Below are 20,982 nucleotides of genomic sequence, written 5' to 3'. Positions count from 1 at the left end.
AAGCGGGTAGTGGGGTCAGGGTCTCTGAAAGATGGTAAAAAGTAAAGAAAAGGAGAAATGTTAGTCAATCTTCTGGTCTGCCCTGCCATTCTATTCACCTGAAGTGTTACAGCAGCTTATCTTCCCAGGGATTAATTTACATAGCTATGCCCCTGTGGTACCTTGGGCCTCCCACCTTTGAAATCTACAAGACAGCCAGGAAACAGGACTGGCCCAGGGCACCACCTCCTGTCCACCTGCCTCCTCTCCTGTGCCCTGGGCTGGGATGGTACTTCTGCCTTTCTGGCACTACTCCATCCTTGCTTACCTACCAGCAACCCTGAACCCTTCCTGCCCTTCTTCTTGACACCAGGATTCACTGGGTTTTGGAGCCAGGTGAGATATCAGGGTTTGTTTTCCAGTGACCTTGAAGATTGATACCAGATCCAATTCTCTGGCAGATGGTAGGGCCTGAGGCTTAGGTTCATGTTCCGTGATTAAAAAGCATTTCTTGCATCATGTCTGTGTGTTCCCAGCCTGGAGCTGTGGGAATAAGGCCACCATGATGACCTTGACCAGTGGTGGGGCAGGAAGGAGAGGAGAGGAGAGGAGTGACTGAATCAGTATGCACCTTCCATATATATTACCAACTTCAGGTCTCGGGATGCGGTGGACCCTATTTTAGTCTCCGGAATTTGTCGTCATCCAGTATTACTTTCCTCATCACGCAGAGGTGGCAGAGGGACTGGGGGGCAGGATTGTGTCTATGGAAACTGTGACGCTGTCCAGTTAGGGGCAATATGGAAGGGGGGTAGGCCTAGGAGCCTAGAAAGGGCCACGGATTTGGCCCCCAGAACTCCCGTGTTAGGGCCTTTCTCCTACCTGGGCTTGGGAAGATCAGCCAGCCACATTTCAGAGGGGGAGACTGAGGCCCAGAGAGGCAAGGAATTCCCCCCGTCACAATGTGCCCCCAGAGAAGAGCCAGGATGAGCAGAGCATAGAATCCCGTGCGCTTGGCTTTCCCCCAAAGCGCGGTTAGCCCTTCCTAGATCCATCCTTCTTTGAGCTTTCCATCAAACAAATCCTAACGTCTGTGACCCTTTTCAACGCTCCCAGAGCCAAGCCTTCTCCTTTAAGGAGCTTTTCCCCTTTAAGATCCACGGCTCCTCCCATCACGCTGCGTCGCAGTCTTAAGGCCCCACCCCTTCAAACAACTTCCGCAGGGCCTCGACAGCAGGGCGGCTGTCACGGCCCCTTTAAGACTGAGCCCCGCCCCCTCTTCTCCCCTCCCCCTCCAGCCCGCACCTAGTGCCCGGGCCGGTGGTTCGGCGCGGCGCGCTGCGGTAAGCGCAGGGCTCCGAGGGGGCGCGAGGACACGTTCCGGGTCTCCTTCCGCCCTTGGGGTGGCCTCACGGGTCCCGGGGGCGGGGCTGGCGCGGCAACTGGGGCGAGGGAGATGGGGTGGTCGGGAGCGCGGGAGGGATGGGCCGGACCGGCCGAGCGGAGGGAGGGGCTCAGGTGCTGTCTGGGGAGGGAATGGCCCCTCGCGGTGCTCACCTGGCGACGCGGGTGCGGGGGACTGGCTTTACGGTCAGGCGGCGATTCCACTCTTTCTTGCCCGGCCAGTGCCCCCGTCCATCCCGGTTGGTGAAGCGTCCCCCATATTCCCCTGGGGTCCAGATCCTTTTGTGGGGGGAGGCTGCTGGCTGGTCCCGCCCTTGAGACCGTAGTTGTGGAGGCCGCTGGAGAGGCCCCGGCTAAAAGCGGTGGTCTTTGAGGCAAGAGAGTACCGGCTCCCTTCGGACTCTTGGCAGAGGTGGGGTCGCAGCAAAAGGCACGAGGTGGAGAGGGTGGCCAGTGGTCGGCAACCTGGCCCGAGCGGGACTGACGTCTGCCTCCCTCCCCCAGGTACGGGCTGAGTTGTGAGTTGCGGAGGGGTCTGGCTTCGGGGCCTCAGTTTCAATTCTCTGTTCATCAGAGAGCTGGCGGTCACCATGGCAATGCGGGAGCTGGTGGAGGCCGAATGCGGGGGTGCCAACCCGCTCATGAAGTTGGCCGGGCACTTCACCCAGGACAAGGCCCTTCGGCAAGAGGGATTGAGGCCTGGCCCCTGGCCCCCGGGAACCCCAGCCTCTGAGGCGGTGAGTGTTCTTTTTGGGGACTGACCGGTATGGGGATCCAAACCCCTTGACCTTGGTGTTGTCAGCACCAGGCTCTAACCAAGTGGGCTCTAACCAAGTGGGATAACCGGCCAGCTTTGGTGAGTGTTCTTGAGGTGGAAAGCCCAAGTAGTGGGCTGAGATGGAGGGTCCATTTGTACATCTTGGGATAACTGCTTTCTCTATTGTGTTGCAACTAATAGTATTACTGCTTAATAAATGTTTACTAAACACTGTACTAAGCACTGTGCATCTTTATGTAGATGAAGGCAACCAGTTTATAGATGAAGAAACTGAGGCTCAGAAGGTTCCTGACTTGCCCCAGGTCTTAAAAATGGTAGAGCTGGGATTTGACTCTACCATGTTTGACTTGTGTGTCTGTGGTCTTCACTGCTGTACCATATTGCTTCTCTGTCTTTTCTATCTTAGGTCTCCAAGCCTTTGGGAGTAGCATCTGAAGATGAGGTAAATATACCAGTGTCTTTTCCATCCCGTTTTCTCTCGTCTATTGTGTTTTTACCTTTACAGTAGGTTCAGCCATATTTCAATCTTTGGACTTTCCTGATCAAATGAGATTTGCCTGCTTGTCTTTTAATGTATACTTTGTGTTTTCAAATCTGTGGGAAGAAAATTTCTCTTTCTTTATGTGTCTCCAGTTTCTGTGGTTTCCTTTCCTGGGATCTGACATCAGTATCCCCATCCAGCGGGCCCTGTCTCTTACTGGGGCCTCTTGACTGCATGGGTTCATTTCACCATCTCTCTTCTGACAGTTGGTGGCCGAATTCCTGCAGGACCAGAATGCACCACTTGTATCCCGCGCCCCTCAGACCTTCAAGATGGATGACCTCCTGGCGGAGATGCAGGAGATTGAACAGTCAAACTTCCGCCAGGCTCCCCAGAGAGGTGAGTCTAGAGTCTGGTGGGAGGGGAGGTCATTATTTTCTGTGCAGGCAGGGCCAAGAGGGTTCTATATTTGGATAGTGTGGCATTGGGGAACTCAGATACAGGAGACAAAAGGAACAGAGTGTTTTTACGTGCACTCAGGGTTCCTGAGGCATAATGGAATGATAAATATATTTTTTCTTCTTAGTTCTCTCTCTCTCTCTTTTAAGCCCCTGGTGTGGCAGACTTGGCCTTGTCTGAGAATTGGGCCCAGGAGTTTCTTGCAGCTGGAGATGCTGTGGATGTGACTCAGGATTATAATGAGACCGACTGGTCCCAAGAATTCATCTCTGAAGTTACAGGTGAGGCTTGTCATGGGAAAATCTATGATGGTTCCTCTGGCACAGAGTTCTATATTGTTCCTCTAATTCATCTTAGCAAATAGGGTGATTTCAGCTGCTTATGACTTTTCTGGCCTTTGACTCATCAGGACACTGGACCGGTTTTCTCGTAGGTCAACTGGATGAGATTTGGATATAGAGAGAGAAAAAGAGGAGTTAGGTCTACCTCTTTGTTATCTGGAACTTTATTACTGTAGTTTGGTGGAGAGGATGTACAGATGAGATGTATGGCAGAGTTGCCCAGGAAGAGAGAAATATTTGCCACAGCACCTGGCGATTCTGGCATTAAGTTATTTTGAACAGAATTGGGGCCTTGGAGAGTGTGATTGTGGAATTCAAGGGCCTGAAGTATATGGTTTTGGTGGGCAAAGACTATCCTATGATGATAATAATAAAAATAAACAGTAATAGCCATGTTCTAGGTTTTGTGTTAAGTGTTTTGAATGTATTATCTATTTAATCTTCACAAGAACTCTAGAGGTAGTTACTCTTTTTAGTCCTAATTTATAGATAAGAAAATTGAGGCTTAGAAGTTAAGTTAACTTGCCCAAGATTGACACAGTTTTGTAAGTGATGGTGTTGGACTCTAGGTTTGAATGATTCCAGACCTTGTGGGCTTAACTGTTGTGCTGTACGGGCAGGTCTATAGTTTATGCTCTTCTTTCTTGCTTGGCTACAGACTTCAAGGTCTCAGACTAATTTCCTCACTTTGAGAGCACCTGTTGCTTGCTGCGTCCCTGTGGATTGATTCTTCCTGTTTTAAGCCTGTCTGATTAGGGACATGGCAGAAGTGCAGTCTCTTCAGCTTTCTTCTTCCTGATTGGTCTCAAAAGTTAGCCTTTTTCCTCTTTAAGAAAGCAGGAATAACAAGAGGTACAGTTGGGGAAAATTACAGCGATTCTAGACTCTCAGGAAGGGCTTATAAGTTGCTGAATTTTTCTGAGATGATTAATGGGACCTAATTGGTTTCTCCCCTCACCAGTTTTATTCTCCTAAAGATAGGGCTTCCTCCACACACAAGAGAAAAACCCCAGAATCTGCTCACCTTTAATAAAAGCTATTGGTCTCTTTTTAAATTTTTATGTGGTGGCTGACCAGTATGGGGATCCCAACCTTTGACCTTGGTGTTATCAGCACCATGCACTAACCAGGTGAGCTGACTGGATGGCCCTATTGGCCTCTTTTATCTTCACTCTCTTTCCCAATCAGAAGTTGGAGTTAAGGTGGAACAGTAGGTGCTTTTGGGTTCATTAATAGTGCTAAGCACTTTATATTCTTAACTCATTAGATCTTCACAGTAGCACTTCTAAGGTGGGTATTTCCCCCCATTTTATATATGAGGAAACCTGAGATTTGGAAAGGTTAAATCCTTTTTCAAAATCATTCAAAGAGAGATGATGTTCAAACTCATGTCTGTCTGGCTCTAGGGTTCATACTTATAACCATTGCACTAAAATTGAGAATCTCTTCTGAGGAATTGCCTCAAGTTAATTGCCTCTGGTTACATATGAGCTGTAGCAAAGACCCTCTACCAGACAGAAATTCAGTTTTTCACACACACCTTAGACTTGCTGACACTTCTCACAGAGAGACGTCTCTTACAATGTATGGACATCAGTCATTTTTGGTAACTCAGGAAAAATATTAGTGCTACTACCATGAGCATTGAGATGGATGAGATATTTGTCATGATGACCTGAATTGCTTGCAGCCAGTGAAACTTTCCTTAACCTGTAAATGAAAAACAACGTCAGAGAAACATGTTGGATCTGTCTCTCCTGTTAAATCATCTTTGGAGAGCTCTTCTCTCCAAATGTTGCCTGTGAGAACTAGGGAGCAGAATCTGGATGTCATTGTTGAGTGCTCCTGAAATTAAGAGATAGAGTCCATGACCAAAAATAATGTCAACAATATTTTTTATTATATTAGTTATACATTACTTATTATTTATAATTAGGTATATTCAGAGAATCTTGATCCTTTGTCAGATTTTGACATTACATTCTCAGATTTTGAGATCACTTTGTTGAAATTATTCAGGCAAAGTCTTAGTTAATATGAAGTAGAAAGTTTTGGGCCGGCCCGGTGGCACACTGGATAGTGCGCCACTTGGGAAGCGCGGCGGTGCTCCCGCCCGAGGGTTCGGATCCCACATACAGACCGGTTCCCGCTCACTGGCTGAGCGAGGCACGGGAGCAACACCGAGGGTTGCGATCCCGTTGCCGGTCCCTGGTCCGGTACTGGGGCAACACTGAGGGTTGCGATCCCGTTGCTGGTCCCCGGTCCGGTACGGGGGCAACACCGAGGGTTGCGATCCCGTTGCCGGTCCCTGGTCCGGTACTGGGGCAACACTGAGGGTTGCGATCGGTTGCCGGACACGGAAAAAGACAAAAGACAAAAAAAAAAAAAAAAGAAAGTTTTGTTATACATTGTACTGAGGGAATAAATCTGCATTTTCACTGTTAAAAGCAACAACAGTCAGATCTTCAAAGTAGGGACAAAAACTGGGTGACCATTTTGGTATTTGGTTTGTGAAGACATGCATACAGAGCAGAAGGAAAGGACACTGCAGGCTCATGCCTTCTCTGTGTTTGCTCATTCTCTAGGGACTCTAATCTGCCTCATTGCTTTTTTTTTTTTTTCCTGGCCCCAGGATAGTGGAGGGTGAAGTCCGGCAGGTTGAGAAACAGTTCAACACCCTCATTCAGTTTTTTGCCTTGATATGTTTGTTCTGTTGTTGCAGCCCTTTGCCACTAGAGCTTCTAAGACAGTTTCTAGAATTAGACTTAAAAACATAGCTGCTCTTAAATAATCAAAAATGACAGAAGTCAGTCTTTACCTCTGGTGGGTGGAGGCATGAGGCAGCCTGTGAGGGAACTTTAAACGTTCTCTATCTTGATCTGGGTGGTGGTTATATGAGTGTCTTCATATCTAGGAATTAATTGAGCTTAAATATACTTAAGTTTGGTATACGTTATGTACTTTCATGTTTGTGTGTTAGAGCACAGTTAAAAAAACAAACATCCAGTGGGAAGAGTGGACCCATGTATCTTTAATTCTAGCCCAGCATTCTGCTTCTCAGGCTCTCTTGGTAGGCATATTAAGGTGAAGCGAGGCTCCTTTTGTTGGGACAGTGTGAACTCTGGGTAGAAGGAGAACAGACCAGAGATTTGGTTAAGGAGTAGGAGCTCTTCTGTTCTCCCTTAGCCTTACTAGTTCCCTGCAGTACTTTTGAGAAAGGTGGATGCCCTAGTGCTCGCTGTTTGTTGTCGGGATCTCTCATACTTCAAGCAGGAGTTTGGTTCTTAATCCTTTCCTGAGCTTCCTTATTTGTCACCTGTTCTCAACTCTTGGTAAAGTTCCACCTCAGGCTTCCTGAGAGTGGGTTGCATATAGAAGAAATGTTGGAAATTTAGTAGTGTTTTCTTTTGACTAGGGGTCTCTGAAGGAGTCAACAGAGTTTTGTCTGCTTTGGATTGGTTAAGAGGATCAGTTGAGTATATGTGTATTACTTTCCCTTGCCCTGATCCCACACCAAACCCTGTATGATTTCTCTAACTCTCTGCTCCTTGCAGACCCCTTGTCTGTGTCCCCTGCCCGCTGGGCTGAGGAATATCTGGAACAGTCAGAGGAGAAGCTGTGGCTGGGAGAGCCTGAGGGAACAGCCATCACTGATCGCTGGTGAGTCTAGCTACTTCTTTCTAGATCACCGTGAAAGGAGTGTTGGAAGTTTTCCCAGCCTCCCCCAACCTCTTCCATCCACATTCTTAAACCAACTTGCAGTCCCCTCTTTTTCTACTTTATTTTTTAAGGTTTCCACTTGTTTTATCCTGTATGAATTAATGTTTCAAATATAGTCAAGGTTTGTATCTATTCTACCAGAATTTAGAAATTTCCTTTATATACCCTGTTCCCTTTTTAATTTTGATCCTGCTGCTGTCTATTCCTTCTCTCTGCAAAGATGTGTTTGGGAAGGGGAGAGGTAAAAAGATAGTTAATACTTCCCCACTCCTGTCCAATGTCCTTATTAATGTAAATTAGAACTTGTAGGTCCTCAGCAAGAGAGTGGAGTATATCACCCTCTCTTTTCTCCCATACGAACTGTAATTGCCATGGGCTGAGAGTGGGGAACAGCATGGCGAAGGTGGTGGCAGAGTAATGTGTAAAATTAGTTTGTTCTTACCTGTTCCAGGAATGATGAATATCATCCTGAGGAGGATCTGCAGCATACGGCGAGTGACTTTGTGGCTAAGGTGGATGACCCCAAATTGGCCAGCTCTGAGGTGAGCCACATCTCCTGCTGCTTTGCCCAGCAGAGCTGGTCTTGGAAGGCAGGAGTCTTGCTTCTCTTACTCCACTTTAGTTTAAAGAGAAGGAGAAGAGATCCTAGGTCTGTTCCTTTCTGTTGGAGAAGAGAAACTTAGGATCCTACCTCTTTCTTCCAAAATTTCCTAATTTCCTCACCTACTAACCTTTCTCTTTTCTGGTGTCTTCTTAAATCTCTAGAGCCAGAAATCCCTTTCTTTTTGCTGTCTCCCTTCTTGCAGGGTCTTTATCATATCCTCTCTGTAGGTAGAGATGGTCGGGGGAGGGGCAAGTACAGGGTCCTCTTGGGCATGGTTGAGAGTGCACACCTGGAAGTCCTCTCCCAAGTGGCCTATGTGTGTCTCTGTGCCCCAGTTCCTGAAATTCGTGCGGCAGATTGGCGAGGGGCAGGTGTCCTTGGAGTCCGGTGCAGGGTCGGGCCGAGCTCAGGCAGAACAGTGGGCAGCAGAGTTTATACAGCAGCAGGTAGGACATTGTCACTTCTCAGTCCCACTTCAGAGCCAGTTGGTGCCCCAGACCTTGGGTTCAGTGTTCGGTAGACCCAGACGGGGAAGAGATTTTATTGCCAGCTTGTCTTGATAGCATCCAGGTCCTCAGTGGGTGGGAAAGAAATTCTGAGAATGTTCTTCTCAGAAGTGTCCAGGTTGGTGGTGTTTAGTGGGTAGAAAGTTGGTGGTGATAGTACTGACCATCTTCTTTGTCACAGGGTACATCAGATGCCTGGGTTGACCAGTTCACAAGACCAGTAAACACATCTGCCCTTGATATGGAATTTGAACGAGCCAAGTCAGCTATAGAGGTGAGAGCAGATAGTGCAGGAGCGGACACCCCAAGAGAAAACATTCCCTTACAGAGAGTGTGTGTGTGGTCCTGGATCATCTGTCACAATTCCTTGGGGTTGGGTGGGTACCTTTAAAAAATGCAGATTGCTGGGCTTTGCCCCAGACTGCTGAATCAGAATCTGGAGGTAGGCTCTGGGAATCCACATTTTAAAAAAGCTCTTCAGATGATTCTCAAACACATTGAAATTCAAAAACTACTGCCTTGGGTAATCCATCCTAGTGGAGCTGGGGGTGGGGTGGGGTGGTCATGATGGATCTCCTTTTTCTATCTGCCTTCCCTTCCTTACAGTCTGATGTCGATTTCTGGGACAAGTTGCAGGCAGAGTTGGAAGAGATGGCAAAGCGGGATGCTGAGGCTCACCCCTGGCTTTCTGACTACGATGACCTCACGTCTGCTTCCTATGATAAGGTAAGAACTCCTAGTTTTTCAGGTTTCAGAATCTCCTTCTTTATTATCTTTCCCTTAATCCCAAGTTTAAGGGTACTCACTTTCAAGTAGTTATTTTCTCGAGCCCCTTTCCATGAAAAGAAGTCTGAATTATTCCCTTGCCCCTGCTTTCCTCTAGTTGAGTGTGTGCTTTATTCTTGGGATGTAATGGTTTATAAGACTGCCCTTGTCAAACCACAACAAATACAGTGACGTGTCACCTATGAAGGAGGTTTGCACATGGTACATTAAGAGCACAGATGAAGTAGCTCTGCTTTGGAAGTCAGGTTGGGAATGTTTTGAGAAAATTGCCTTTTGGGTTTTTATACTGTATAGAGATGTAACAAGAACATACCTGTTTTCTTTTCTTTTTTTAAGAACATACCTATTTCAACATGAGTATACTTTTTATACATTTATCTCAAATCTATCTCCTATAATGTATCACTTTTTAAACCCCCATTGTAATTATTTAATTTTCATTTGTGACACATAATTTGCTTCTGATGATTTATCATGGTTTAGAACTTTGCTGATAGGATTTAACTATTCCTGATTCTTCATTAGTTTCACAAAATAATGATAAAGTGCCTCATCTCTTTATGATACACAGTTTCATTCTAATTTGTCCTTAACTACATATTTAGAAAGGCCCTGCCTGGTATTTTGTGTCTTGTTTTCATTCTGGTATATTGTTTTGTGATAAGTATTTACTCCTCAAAAGCAACATTTTATTTCCTAATCATTTTATTTTCTAGTCACTGGTAAGTCATACGGCTTACTAGTGAATTCTGTCTTACCTTATTAATTCTCTGCTTTATATAAAATGCCAATTGACGAGGTTTTGCAGATTGCATCATAACTCTTTTCTCAAATGAGAAATCCTCAGCTAGAACAGTGTCTTTCAGAAGTATTCTCTGGCCACCTGGATTTGGGGATCCAGCTTTCACTTACTATCAGATAAAGATTAATATTCATAATTATTAAGAATGAAATTGAAGAATAAATTAAAATTTTCAAAGTGCTTGAACATATGTTACCAGTCAATGCATGCAACGACCCTATGAGCTAGGTGAGAGTTACATTTGAATCGCAGGGCCTCCGATTCCAAATTGCATTTCCTTTATACATCATCAAATTATTGAAGTGTAACAAGAAATGCACTTTGAATAGCTATGGAATGTTTACCTCATTACTGTAAGGAGGTCCTGTTATGAAACGTGTTCTGTCCAGTGGTGAGAAGTCAAGGGTGTGGAAATGCAGGCCTGTGAAGACTTCCTAAATTCATCTTATTCCCAGCACGGGTGAGTTTGTCGACTTGCCTAGCTTTCCAGTTATTGTGAGCAGGAGATGGCAGCATGAGCCTGGTACCGAATAATTTCACTGTAGTCATAGACAGGCTTTATAACGTGGAGATTTTTGCCAGCATTTAATTCTGATACCTGTTTGGAGGCCTTCAGCTTCTCTATCTCTCTCTAGAATGTCATCCTACCTTGCCTGCTGCTCTGACCGAAATCCCTCTTAGATGATTTCTCACGTGCTTCCCTTCCTTGTAGGGGTACCAGTTTGAGGAAGAGAACCCCTTGCGTGATCACCCTCAGCCTTTCGAAGAAGGGCTACGGCGACTTCAGGAAGGGGACCTGCCCAATGCTGTGCTGCTTTTTGAGGCGGCTGTGCAGCAGGATCCTAAGCACATGGAAGTGAGTGACTCATTATTCTGATTTCAGATTAGAGACTGCTTCTTCCAGTTTTGAGGGAGGCCCCAAAGAGAATAGTGCAGATGGCTTTGGGCCTGGGTGATGGCCTAGGATAGCGGGTTGAGAGAGAGGTGATGACTGGGAGCCAGAGGAGAGAGGGTGGAAAGGTGAATACTGGGGTGATGGAATCTGTCAACTTCCCTCCAGGCTTGGCAGTATCTGGGTACCACCCAGGCAGAGAATGAACAAGAACTGTTAGCCATCAGTGCGCTGCGGAGGTGAGTACGCTGAAAGGTGGGGGTGAGGTGGTTCCAGGGCTCCACAGATAACCTTTAGAATGATAGGAGCCCAGATCCAGATCCTTGTCTTTTTTTCTGATCACCAAAAAGAGTGTTTTCTAATGATGAAACTCTGAGGTTTGGAATGAGTTGGAGATAACTGGTTCCAGTCCTTTGTAAGCTTTGGATTATATTTGTTGGACCCTGGTTGGTTCCTTGGCTGCTAAAACTTTCCCCTTCTCAGATCTGTAACTTTATTATTAACTCATGTGTCAGAGGATTCCTCTATATCTCAATCTGAGGAGGTTAGGCAGGTGAGGCCGTCATGACTCTGCATTTCAGAACTTGGCTTGGATTCCAGAGTGCTGATGAGTGCCAGTGTCATTGCAAATACCAAGTTTGCTCATCCCTGTCCAAACAGGTGTCTGGAGCTAAAGCCAGATAATCGGACAGCACTGATGGCTCTGGCTGTAAGCTTCACGAATGAGTCCCTGCAACGACAGGCCTGTGAAACCCTGCGAGACTGGCTGCGCTACACACCAGCCTATGCCCATCTGGTGGCACCTGGTGAAGAAGGGGCTGGTGGGGCAGGACTAGGTCCCAGCAAGCGTATCCTGGGATCTCTGTTGTCTGAGTGAGTGTGAGGGGTTCCTGGGATGCGGATTAGTAACCTGAGTCCCAGTAAGAGGGTGACCTTGATTTTGGAAGTATGGGTAGATTGAGACACACAGGTGTAAAAGTGGATGGGAAACTCAGGGTCAACTTGAAGGAGGTCTGCATTCTACAGTGCCCTGCTGGGAATGAAACGTAAAACCAGATTTCTAAATTGGAATTTAGGAGGGATGGCTGATAGATTGATAAATCTTGGGGATATGATTGACTAGTTAAGGAATTATTTGGTGGGTAGGGATATAGACATATCCATGTACCTACTTTTTAAATGTTATTCTTTTCCAGTTCCCTGTTTCTTGAAGTGAAAGAGCTCTTCCTGGCCGCTGTGCGCCTGGACCCTACATCCATTGACCCTGATGTGCAGTGTGGCTTGGGAGTCCTTTTCAACCTGAGTGGGGAGTATGATAAGGCTGTGGACTGTTTCACAGCTGCCCTCAGTGTTCATCCCAATGTGAGCCTCAGGCGAGGAGCGGAGATGGGACATGACTCTGTACCTTACTGAAGAATCGTTTGTGTGGACTTGTAGAATCACGGGCTGTTTTATTCTAGCGTTCCATGCACTGACTGCCTTAGGAGGATTGGGAAAAGAAGGGTGGGAGTATAGGATCATCTGGACAAAAGGGAGTCTGCATAGGGTGAGAGGGGTTACATTGTAGTCACACAATGAACTGTTGAGAACGGGTCGGGGTGCTGACACATCTTAGCTAAACAGTGAAGCCGGGGGAGGAGTGGGCAGAATTTGGTTTGAGCCTCGCTCACGTTCTCAACCCTTCTCTATCCCTATTCCAGGACTATTTGCTGTGGAACAAGCTAGGGGCCACCCTGGCCAATGGAAACCAGAGTGAGGAAGCCGTAGCTGCGTACCGCAGGGCCCTAGAGCTACAGCCTGGCTACATCCGGTCCCGCTATAATTTGGGCATCAGCTGCATCAACCTTGGGGCTCACCGGTGAGAGTGTCTGTTGAGTAATGACTGAATCAACTTTTTCTGTGTGCCCCTGGCCCCAGCTGCTTGTTCCCTGACCCGTCCCCTGACTAAGCAGCCCCAGCTTCCCTCCGCCCACGCTGGCCAGCCTGCCTCCTTCCACTGCTGTTCTCACCAGGCCTCATCCCTCCTCTTCCCTACAGGGAGGCTGTGGAGCACTTTCTGGAGGCCCTGAACATGCAGAGGAAAAGCCGGGGCCCTCAGGGCGAAGGGGGTGCCATGTCGGAGAACATCTGGAGCACCCTGCGCCTGGCGTTGTCTATGTTAGGCCAGAGTGATGCCTATGGGGCAGCTGACGCCCGGGATCTGTCCACCCTCCTAGCTATGTTTGGCCTGCCCCAGTGACAGTGGGATGCGATGCACTGTGAGTGTCTGCCCGAGGGGTCCCCACTCAGGATGTGACTCCCTCTCCCCAGATGGACCTACCAAGGGGGTGGGCTGATGACCATAAGCGGTACAGCCTTTCGGGAGCTCCCTCATTGTAGGGGTGGGTGGTCTGTGTTCTAGATCCTACATAATTGTAGGAAAATGAGCTGTGCTGTCTGAGTCCCTGGTAATTCAAGGGCTTGTACATCCAGTTACAGATCTCTGCTCATCATGCCCTTTCTTGGTGCTGCTTTTTGGGTAGGGCCTAACAACATAGGGTAACTGTTGTTATCAGCTGCCATTTCTGATTGGGTCTACCACATGTGTAATGTCTGTCCTTTCCCCCACGTTTACTAGGAATTGGTAATAGTCCAGCTTCCTCGGGTAGCTGTGTTTAAAAGGAGGTTCTCCTACTGTGCACCTCTCATGACGACTGTCCCTGGGGTGGTTTGTGTTAGGAGTTGGCCTGTTTGAAATGTTGGTTTGGCTCAGCAGAACTGAATTTTAGTAGGGTGCTCACAATGCTGTCGTTCTTGGACCCCTCCTGGCTGTGGGCTCAGATTCCCTGTGCATACGATGCTGATTCACTAGTGCTGGTATCATTATCATAGGAGTCCTCAGGGGCTGCCAGGGTCAGTTGCTTGAGAGAGTGTTGGGGGTGGGGTAGGAGGAAGGCTCATTTGTGAAGTGAGCCTGGCGGGGCTAGATGGATCAGATCAAGGGCTCTGAATTCGGGCCTTTGGTGGGAGCACAAAGCAAGTGGGATGAGGGGTGTGGTGAGTGCAGCAGTCCCTCCCCCTCTTAGAAAGGCCTGAGACTAGGAATTGAGCTAACTCTTCTAGAAAATCGATTCAGTAGTTGCAATCTTGCCAAATTCCTAGCAAAGAGGGGGTTCAGTGTTACCATAAGCCTTTGCTGTACTTCTCCAAATGTTTCTAGGGGACAGTGTTGAGAAACCCCTTCCCCCGTATTACCTCCACAAGGTGAAGATTGCAGGAAGGTGAGGGAGCAGCTTGGATTCTTCACTGTCCCCTGTGTGGGGAGATACACTAACCCCCAGAGATGACAGCTAAGCCTCTTGCCTTGTCTTTAGTAGCTAATGATCAGAGTGTTTTGTTTTTTTTTAAAACTACATGGTCCCAAGATTCCATCCTGAAATTTATTTTTCTTTGTATGAGTATGTGTAAATGATTTAAAAATGAAACTGTAAAATATTTGTGTGAAGAATAAATTGAACTGATGTGGGTATGAGTTCTGCTGCCTGTTGTGAAGCTGGGGTGGTGGGAGGTGCGTTGGTGTTTGGAGGATGGGTGTTCAGCATTGTTCTTCTTCTGTTTATCTCTCAACTTCTCATTGATATATTGGTTTCCCATCCATGTGTCTAGTAATTACTGAGCACCTAATATTGCTACGTACTCTGGATGAGATGGATAATGTCCCTGTGTTCATGGAGCTTCTGGTTTTGCAGGAGAGACAGATGTTTAATAACCATGAAGTTTTACACTTGTGTTACTACTACGAAGGAAAATATGCAGTGCCATATAATTGTCAGGTGGTTTTGTATTAGGAATAACATGGGAGGATTCTGATAATTTTTCAATGCTTAGGGCTTCTAAAGGCTTTCGTCTTGCTCTGCCTGGTTTTGTCAGGAACTGTATCAAGAGCCCTATCAAGATGTGTATCTATCTTGAGGAAAAATTAAAAAATATAAACAAATATTTATATTTGAAGATAGATGTTCATGGCCACATTAGAAAGGGAAAAAAATTTCTAAAAGAGAACTGGTTCAGTAAATTATCCAGACAGTGAAATATATAGCTGTTTAATTATATTTATGGAACAATTTCCAATGACAATAAATGCTAATGAGAATAAAAAGTTAGCACATTATTTACAGATTATCAAGAAAGAAATGTATTGAAAAGAGAATAAGGAAATAACTCAACATGCTGAAAGTGAAGATTGAGTGATTTTTCCCTTGCTTTGTCATACTTCTCTGTAATTTCTAAGTTTTCTTAGTGTATGTGTAATACTTCTATAGAAAAGAAAATTAAAGAAAACAGCATGGGGGAGGAGGGCGGGAGGCAGCGGTGGCATCTGTGGTCACCTGGGTGATAACGGGGCAGCTGGTGTCCTGGACTCTGAAAGGGTGTGGAGCAAAGCCAGTCCTGGGGGTGGGCCGGGCAGGCTGAGGCAGTGCTTCCACACGGTGTAGACACAAGAAGAAAAAAGTCTGGCTGAGTAAATGCCTTAAGACTTGAGCTAACACCTGGTTTAGGCCAAGTCCCAGGTTTATCTGCTTCACCTGCTTTTGGTAGCATGACGGTGTCCGAGAGGATGCTTTTCTTGCGTGGTTAGTGCTAGGTGCATCTTTTGAACCCAAATCAAATTCAGCCAATATTTATTGAGCTCCACCACATTCCAAGTACTGTTCCAGGAACCAGGGGTACAATTCACAAGGCAGACAAGGTCCCTACTGTCATGGTGTACATATTAGTTGGGGAAGGGACATAATACACAAATGAGTAAAAAAAATTTCAGTTATAGGTGCCATGAAGAAATCAAAATGGCATGATACCCTAGAGAGTAAAGGGGAGAGCTTGTGGGAGCAACATTAGGATGGTCAGGAAAGGCCTTTTTCATGAGGTGGTCTGCGTCACTGGGAGGAGCTGCTATGGGGAGTCCTGGTGGGGAAGCGCTCCAGGTCCTGGGGGCAGGTGTGCGGGCTCTGATCTGGGGCCAGAAGAGCTCTGTGTATTTCAACATGAAGAATGAGGCTGGAGCGTAGTGAACGAGGGGGGTGGGAGTGGTGGCAGGCCTGAACCCTCCCCCAGCCCCAGCCCCCTCTCCCTCTCAGCCAAGCTTCTTCAAGGAGTGGGCCGTGCTCGCTGCCTCCACTCAAGGCCCTTCCATTCACATCTGCCCCGACTGTACTGTTTCCGGCGCTCACCACCCCACTGAAACCGCCTTGCTGAGGTCACCAATGACTCCGCATATTGCCAAAGCCAATGGACACATTTATTTCTGCTCTTACTTGAGCTAACTGTGGCATTTGATCCTGAGGCAGCTCTGCCTCACCTCATTGTGCAGGGTGTGCACTGCGTTATTTTGGGGGTGGGCATTAACAGCCCACATGAATGCTCTGTGGTGCTGCACCGTGCACAGTCTGCGTGGCTGTAGTCAGAGGCCTGCATTGTTGACTGCTCTTCTGTAAACCTCCCCTGCTTCTGTGGTTTCTTCTCTCCTAAGGTTCTACTTCTGTCTCCATTTTGTGTCTCTATCTGCTCCTTAAATGTTCATGTTCCTCAGGGCTCTTGTCCTGCTTTCCTTGCTTTACAGGATCCCTTGGTGGCCTCATCCACACCTGCGGCTATAACTACATTTAAATGCTGATGACAGCCCAGCCTAGGTCTCCAGCCCAGGCTTTAGATACACGATACACTTAATATATTCTTTTCCCTCCACTTGGATGTTCCCAGGCACTTTAAACTCAAATTCAAGACACGAATTTCCTTCCAAAAATCTCATTTCACAAACCTGTGAGTCGAAAACAGTGCGTGGACCTGGACTCCTCCTTATGCCCCTGTAATACTCCTTTAATCACCCAGGGGTGATCTGGAGGGTCTGCTTCGAGACAGCTCACAAAGGTTCTCTGGTCTCTGTGCCTTTATTACTTTTGTTCATGGGCTCATCGTCTTTCTTGGGTTACTGTGATAGCTTCTTGTTTTTTTTCATTTCTTTCACCCTGAACTCCTCATTACTGAAACTGATGTTCTTCTTAAACGTGACATGCCCTCTCCTACCTCTGACTTCTCACAACTGTGCATGATGTTTAGAGGTTTAATCAGTGCCTGTTGAATGCACTGAATGCATACTGAAAATGTGGGTTGAGGAGCCCAGAAATGCCAAAGGAGCTGACCCGTGTGTGGAGATAATATTTTGATTCTCCCCTAACTGGAGAAGATAACTTTAAATTCTTGGTCACTGTACCTTCCTCCCTCAAGGGAAAGTGCCCTGAGACAAAGGTATAGATAGGATGAGTAGTTGCTGGAGGGCTCCACTAAAGCAGAGCACACTCTCCTTCAGAACAAAGCCATGCAATGAGCCAGAAACCCTGCCCAGCTGCTCTTGGTGTGGAAGAGCGAACACAGCTCCTGGAGAGGGATTTCTGCAGGGGTTGGGGTGTGTGTTTCGGAGATTAAAACTATGCAGCTTGGGGGCCGGCCCGGTGGCGCACTGCTATAGTGTGCCGCTTGGGAAGCGCGGCGGCGCTCCCGCCGAGGGTTCGGATCCCACATACAGACCGGTTCCCGCTCACTGGCTGAGCGAGGTGTGGGAGCAACACCGAGGGTTGCGATTCCGTTGCCGGTCCTGGTCCGGTACGGGGGCGACACTGAGGGTTGCGATCCGTTGCCGGACACGGAAAAAGACAAAAAAAAGGAAAAAAAAAAAAACAACTATGCAGCTTGGCAACAGAGCTTGCGAGGAGTTAGTGAGAGGACCCTGAAGCCGCTTGTCAGAAGGGAGGAGTGTGATGAGACAGTAATGGTGGAGAGACCACGTTGGGTATGACTAATTGCTGACTCCCGTGCCCACCACTGGTGCTGCAGATGCCACGGACATCTGAATGAACTGCTTTCTGGTACCTGGTGAAAATCTACACAACTACGACAGTTGTTGAGTAAGGCAAATCATAACTAAAGCCAAAATGTTTCGTTATTTTAGTTATACTAAGTTTCTATTTGTATTGTCAGGGCCAGTGCTCAGACCCTTCAAACCCATTGTACAGACTGGGTCACCAGACCTCTCACACGCAGGTCCATGCTAGGTAATTGGAGAAAGATCCTGGGAGCCATTGGCAGATGACACGAGCTCAGTCCTTAGCAATGGCAGCAGCAGCTTACAGGTCTGGCGGTGGCGGCAGCCTCTTGGAGGGTCCCAGGGGCCCTGGTAGCAACAGCTTGCAGTAACAGCCTCCAGCAGCAGTAGCGGCCTCCCCATGGCTCCCCCGGGGGCATCCTGGGGGTGGGGGGCACTGTGGATCAGAGCCACCCATCCTTTATACTTAAGTCCCTAACCCAGGACACCTGGGCACACATGCACAATTATGGTCCCTAACCCAGGACACCTGGGCACACATGCACAATTATGTTAGACAATAACCAAGGAACACCTGGGCGCACGTGCATATTTACATCAAATGCTCAGCAAGATTATGAACATCTGAGGGGCCCTGACCATTTTCCTATATTTTCCCAACACCTTGGGTGCTGCACCTTTGGTCCTACTTTTATTTGCACAGACTGGGAAGAAGGAGAGTATTGGAACAGAACTCAGCCATGGCCCATGGTGTAGGGAAAATATATTTTGCATAATGATATATCCAACTGCCAAATTCTCTTACAAATTCAGTAGGTTTAATTAATCTGGCAATAGATTCTTTTGGATTTTTTGTAATCATAGATAATTGTACCGTATAAAAACAATGACCTTTTTATTTCATTCTCTTCAGCCGTAATAACTATTATGTCTTTATCTTATCATACTGTACTACCTCGAACCTCCAGCATAAAATTAAACAGTTTGCTCTTGCTCGTACATTCAGTGCTTCTAATTTTTCACCAGTAAGAATGACTTTTGCTGTAATTTTTTGGTAAAAACGGTTCATCAGTTTACAGAAGCTTCTGTTTCCTTTATTTGGTAAGAGTCTTTGTTGTTTGTTTTTTTAAAATCATGAATGTTACATTAAAAAACATGAATAGGTGTTGAATTTAACTTCTTTAGAAATTTTTAGATAAATATAGGCTGATAACTAATTATTTCAGTATCACATTAATCCAAAGTTCTAAAGTTATTTGGGGATTTTAGAAATTATATTGAAGCTGGCATCAATTAGCAATACAATTACTGTTGATAATCCAAATTTATCAGAGACATATGGCATCTCAAAATTTTACCCAGTTGTGTTCTTGGGTAACTTTGTAGTCCACATAATTTGTAGTAATAACTAAGGTTGATTGGAGGCGTGCACTAACACATCTCTTTTGGCCCACACTTGGGCTCATTTTGGAATCATCATCTGCCTTTCACTCCTGAGTTTAATCATCCAGTTCAAGGCACCATTTTTTAAGTTTAAATGCAAAAAATAATCGCAGTCTCTTTGTTTGAATAAATGACCCAACAGGAGCAGAAGAAAACATATCCATGTGGCCCAGTAAGAGGAAGAAAAAATTGACTACAGGACTCCAAACTATTTGGTGCTGCCTACCCTAGATCAACAGCAGATGGCGCCAAAGGACCTTAATAGCACCCAACAGCTTTGCTGCCATCTCCATTATTACCTTCTGCTTTCTCCTCCATCTACCCAAGATTGCTAAGGCCCTTGGGTTAAGAGCATAGACTCAGGAGTCAGACTGTCCATCTTCACAATACTAAATTTGCTAGATGGGTGATCTGAGTTACTTAACTTGGTTTTCCTCTTTGCAGAATAAAAATGTTAATAAAAACCCTATTTCCCAGGGTTGTTAAGATTAGACGAATTATTACATATCACAAGGAATAGTTCTATCCATAATACATTTTCAAAGTGTTAGCTATTACTTTCAGGAACATATTTCCCCCCTATATCATTCTATTACATTGCCACCTCTCCTTTAATCCACACCTAGTCTTCACAGGAAACTTTCTATGACCAACGGACTGCGAAAAAAATATTTAGATCTGATTTACAGGTGGTTCTGGTGATATGCTGGTACCACCTGAAACTAGATGACCACAGCACTATAGAATCCCATAAGAGTGATCCTGAAATAGAATCCCATAAGAGTGATCCTGAAATAGAATCCCTTAAGAGTGATCCTGAAAGGCAGTGAGGAGGAAATATCTTCTTAATGGACAAACTTTGAGCAGTGCAGTTGTCTGCTCTGCCTGGAATGAGAGAGAGCCAGAAGCTATGGATCTAAACTGATTCATGAGTAGTGGCTAATGGTTTGGCTAGATGTTCAGAGACTTAGAAGAAACAAGGTGGAAGGATTGGCAACAATGAGTTGGAGAAGAGGTATGTAGATCAACCTTTTGCAAGGGCACGAGTGTGGAGATACCTGCGATCTGTGTGAATGCTCACCAGATTTCATCTATTGTAGACGTGGTGCTCAAAAATCATCTTGACAAGATGACCTTCTTTGTGAATGCCAAACAACTGCTTTCCCAGGCTACTTTAGTGCTGCTCATTGGACTCATGTACAAAGTGGCCATAGTGGCAAGAACAGAGATTATAAAAGGATCAGCAATTGGACTTTTCCTCATCAAGACTGATCTGGTACGTTTTTGGTAAGTACCAAACCTGGTAATTGCAGAGTCCAAAGCCTCATTCTCAGTATTACACTATGCCTTCCAGGACTGACCATCCACCTGGTAGCAGGCTAATTACATTAAATCTCTTTCATCATGGATAAGAATATGATTATTTTCCTCACTGGCATAGTCACTTACTCTGGATATGGGTTTGTCTTCCATGTTCATAACACTTCTGCTGGCACCATCATTCTTAGACTTACTGAATTCTTATTCACTGTGGCGGTATTCTATGCAGTACTGCTTCTACACTGCGAACCTGTTGTGCAGCATAGAAATCAGGCAATGTGTTCATTCCCGTAACAGTCACCAGTCTTACCGTGTATCATTTCATCACTCAGAAGTAGATGGTCTGGGGCCAGCCCGGTGGCGCGCTGGAGAGTGCACCGCTTGGGAGCGCGGTGGTGCTCCCGCCGAGGGTTCGGATCCCACATGGAGACCGGTTCCCGCTCACTGGTTGAGCGCGGTGCGGGCGCAACACCGAGGGTTGCGATCCCGCGGTCAGTAAAAAAGACAAAAAAAAAGGAAAAAAAAAAAGAAGTAGCTGGTCTGATAGAATTATGAAATTGTTTGTTGAAAACTTAATTATGGCATCAGCTGAATGACAACCATTTTAG

At 46.3% G+C, this 20,982-nt stretch overlaps 1 protein-coding gene across 3 annotated transcripts; it reads left to right on the top strand.

Moving 5' to 3' along the window:
* The first annotated feature begins 1,256 nt into the window (after positions 1-1,256).
* On the top strand, positions 1,257-20,526 carry PEX5 (peroxisomal biogenesis factor 5). 3 transcript variants are annotated; one of them, XM_008579241.1, is made up of 17 exons: positions 1,258-1,322; positions 1,958-2,120; positions 2,568-2,603; positions 2,909-3,041; positions 3,251-3,382; positions 6,997-7,102; positions 7,614-7,704; positions 8,102-8,212; positions 8,454-8,546; positions 8,879-8,998; positions 10,573-10,716; positions 10,921-10,991; positions 11,413-11,625; positions 11,949-12,114; positions 12,453-12,610; positions 12,790-13,010; positions 20,155-20,526. In XM_008579241.1, exons 2-16 carry the CDS (start codon positions 1,974-1,976, stop codon positions 12,989-12,991), a joined length of 1,923 nt encoding a protein of 640 aa, XP_008577463.1. In that variant the 5' UTR covers positions 1,258-1,322; positions 1,958-1,973; the 3' UTR covers positions 12,992-13,010; positions 20,155-20,526. The 3 variants fall into 3 exon arrangements, with proteins under 3 accessions (XP_008577464.1, XP_008577463.1, XP_008577462.1); XM_008579240.1 differs by lacking the exon at positions 20,155-20,526 and having other exon boundaries at positions 12,790-14,263; XM_008579242.1 differs by lacking the exons at positions 8,102-8,212; positions 20,155-20,526 and having other exon boundaries at positions 1,257-1,322; positions 12,790-14,263.
* Positions 20,527-20,982: the final 456 nt, after the last annotated feature.

The sequence above is a fragment of the Galeopterus variegatus genome, unplaced genomic scaffold (genome assembly GCF_000696425.1).
Source record: "Galeopterus variegatus unplaced genomic scaffold, G_variegatus-3.0.2 Scaffold1841, whole genome shotgun sequence".
In the NCBI taxonomy this organism is placed as follows: Eukaryota; Metazoa; Chordata; class Mammalia; order Dermoptera; family Cynocephalidae; genus Galeopterus; species Galeopterus variegatus.
This window is presented reverse-complemented; position numbering and strand designations above follow the sequence as displayed.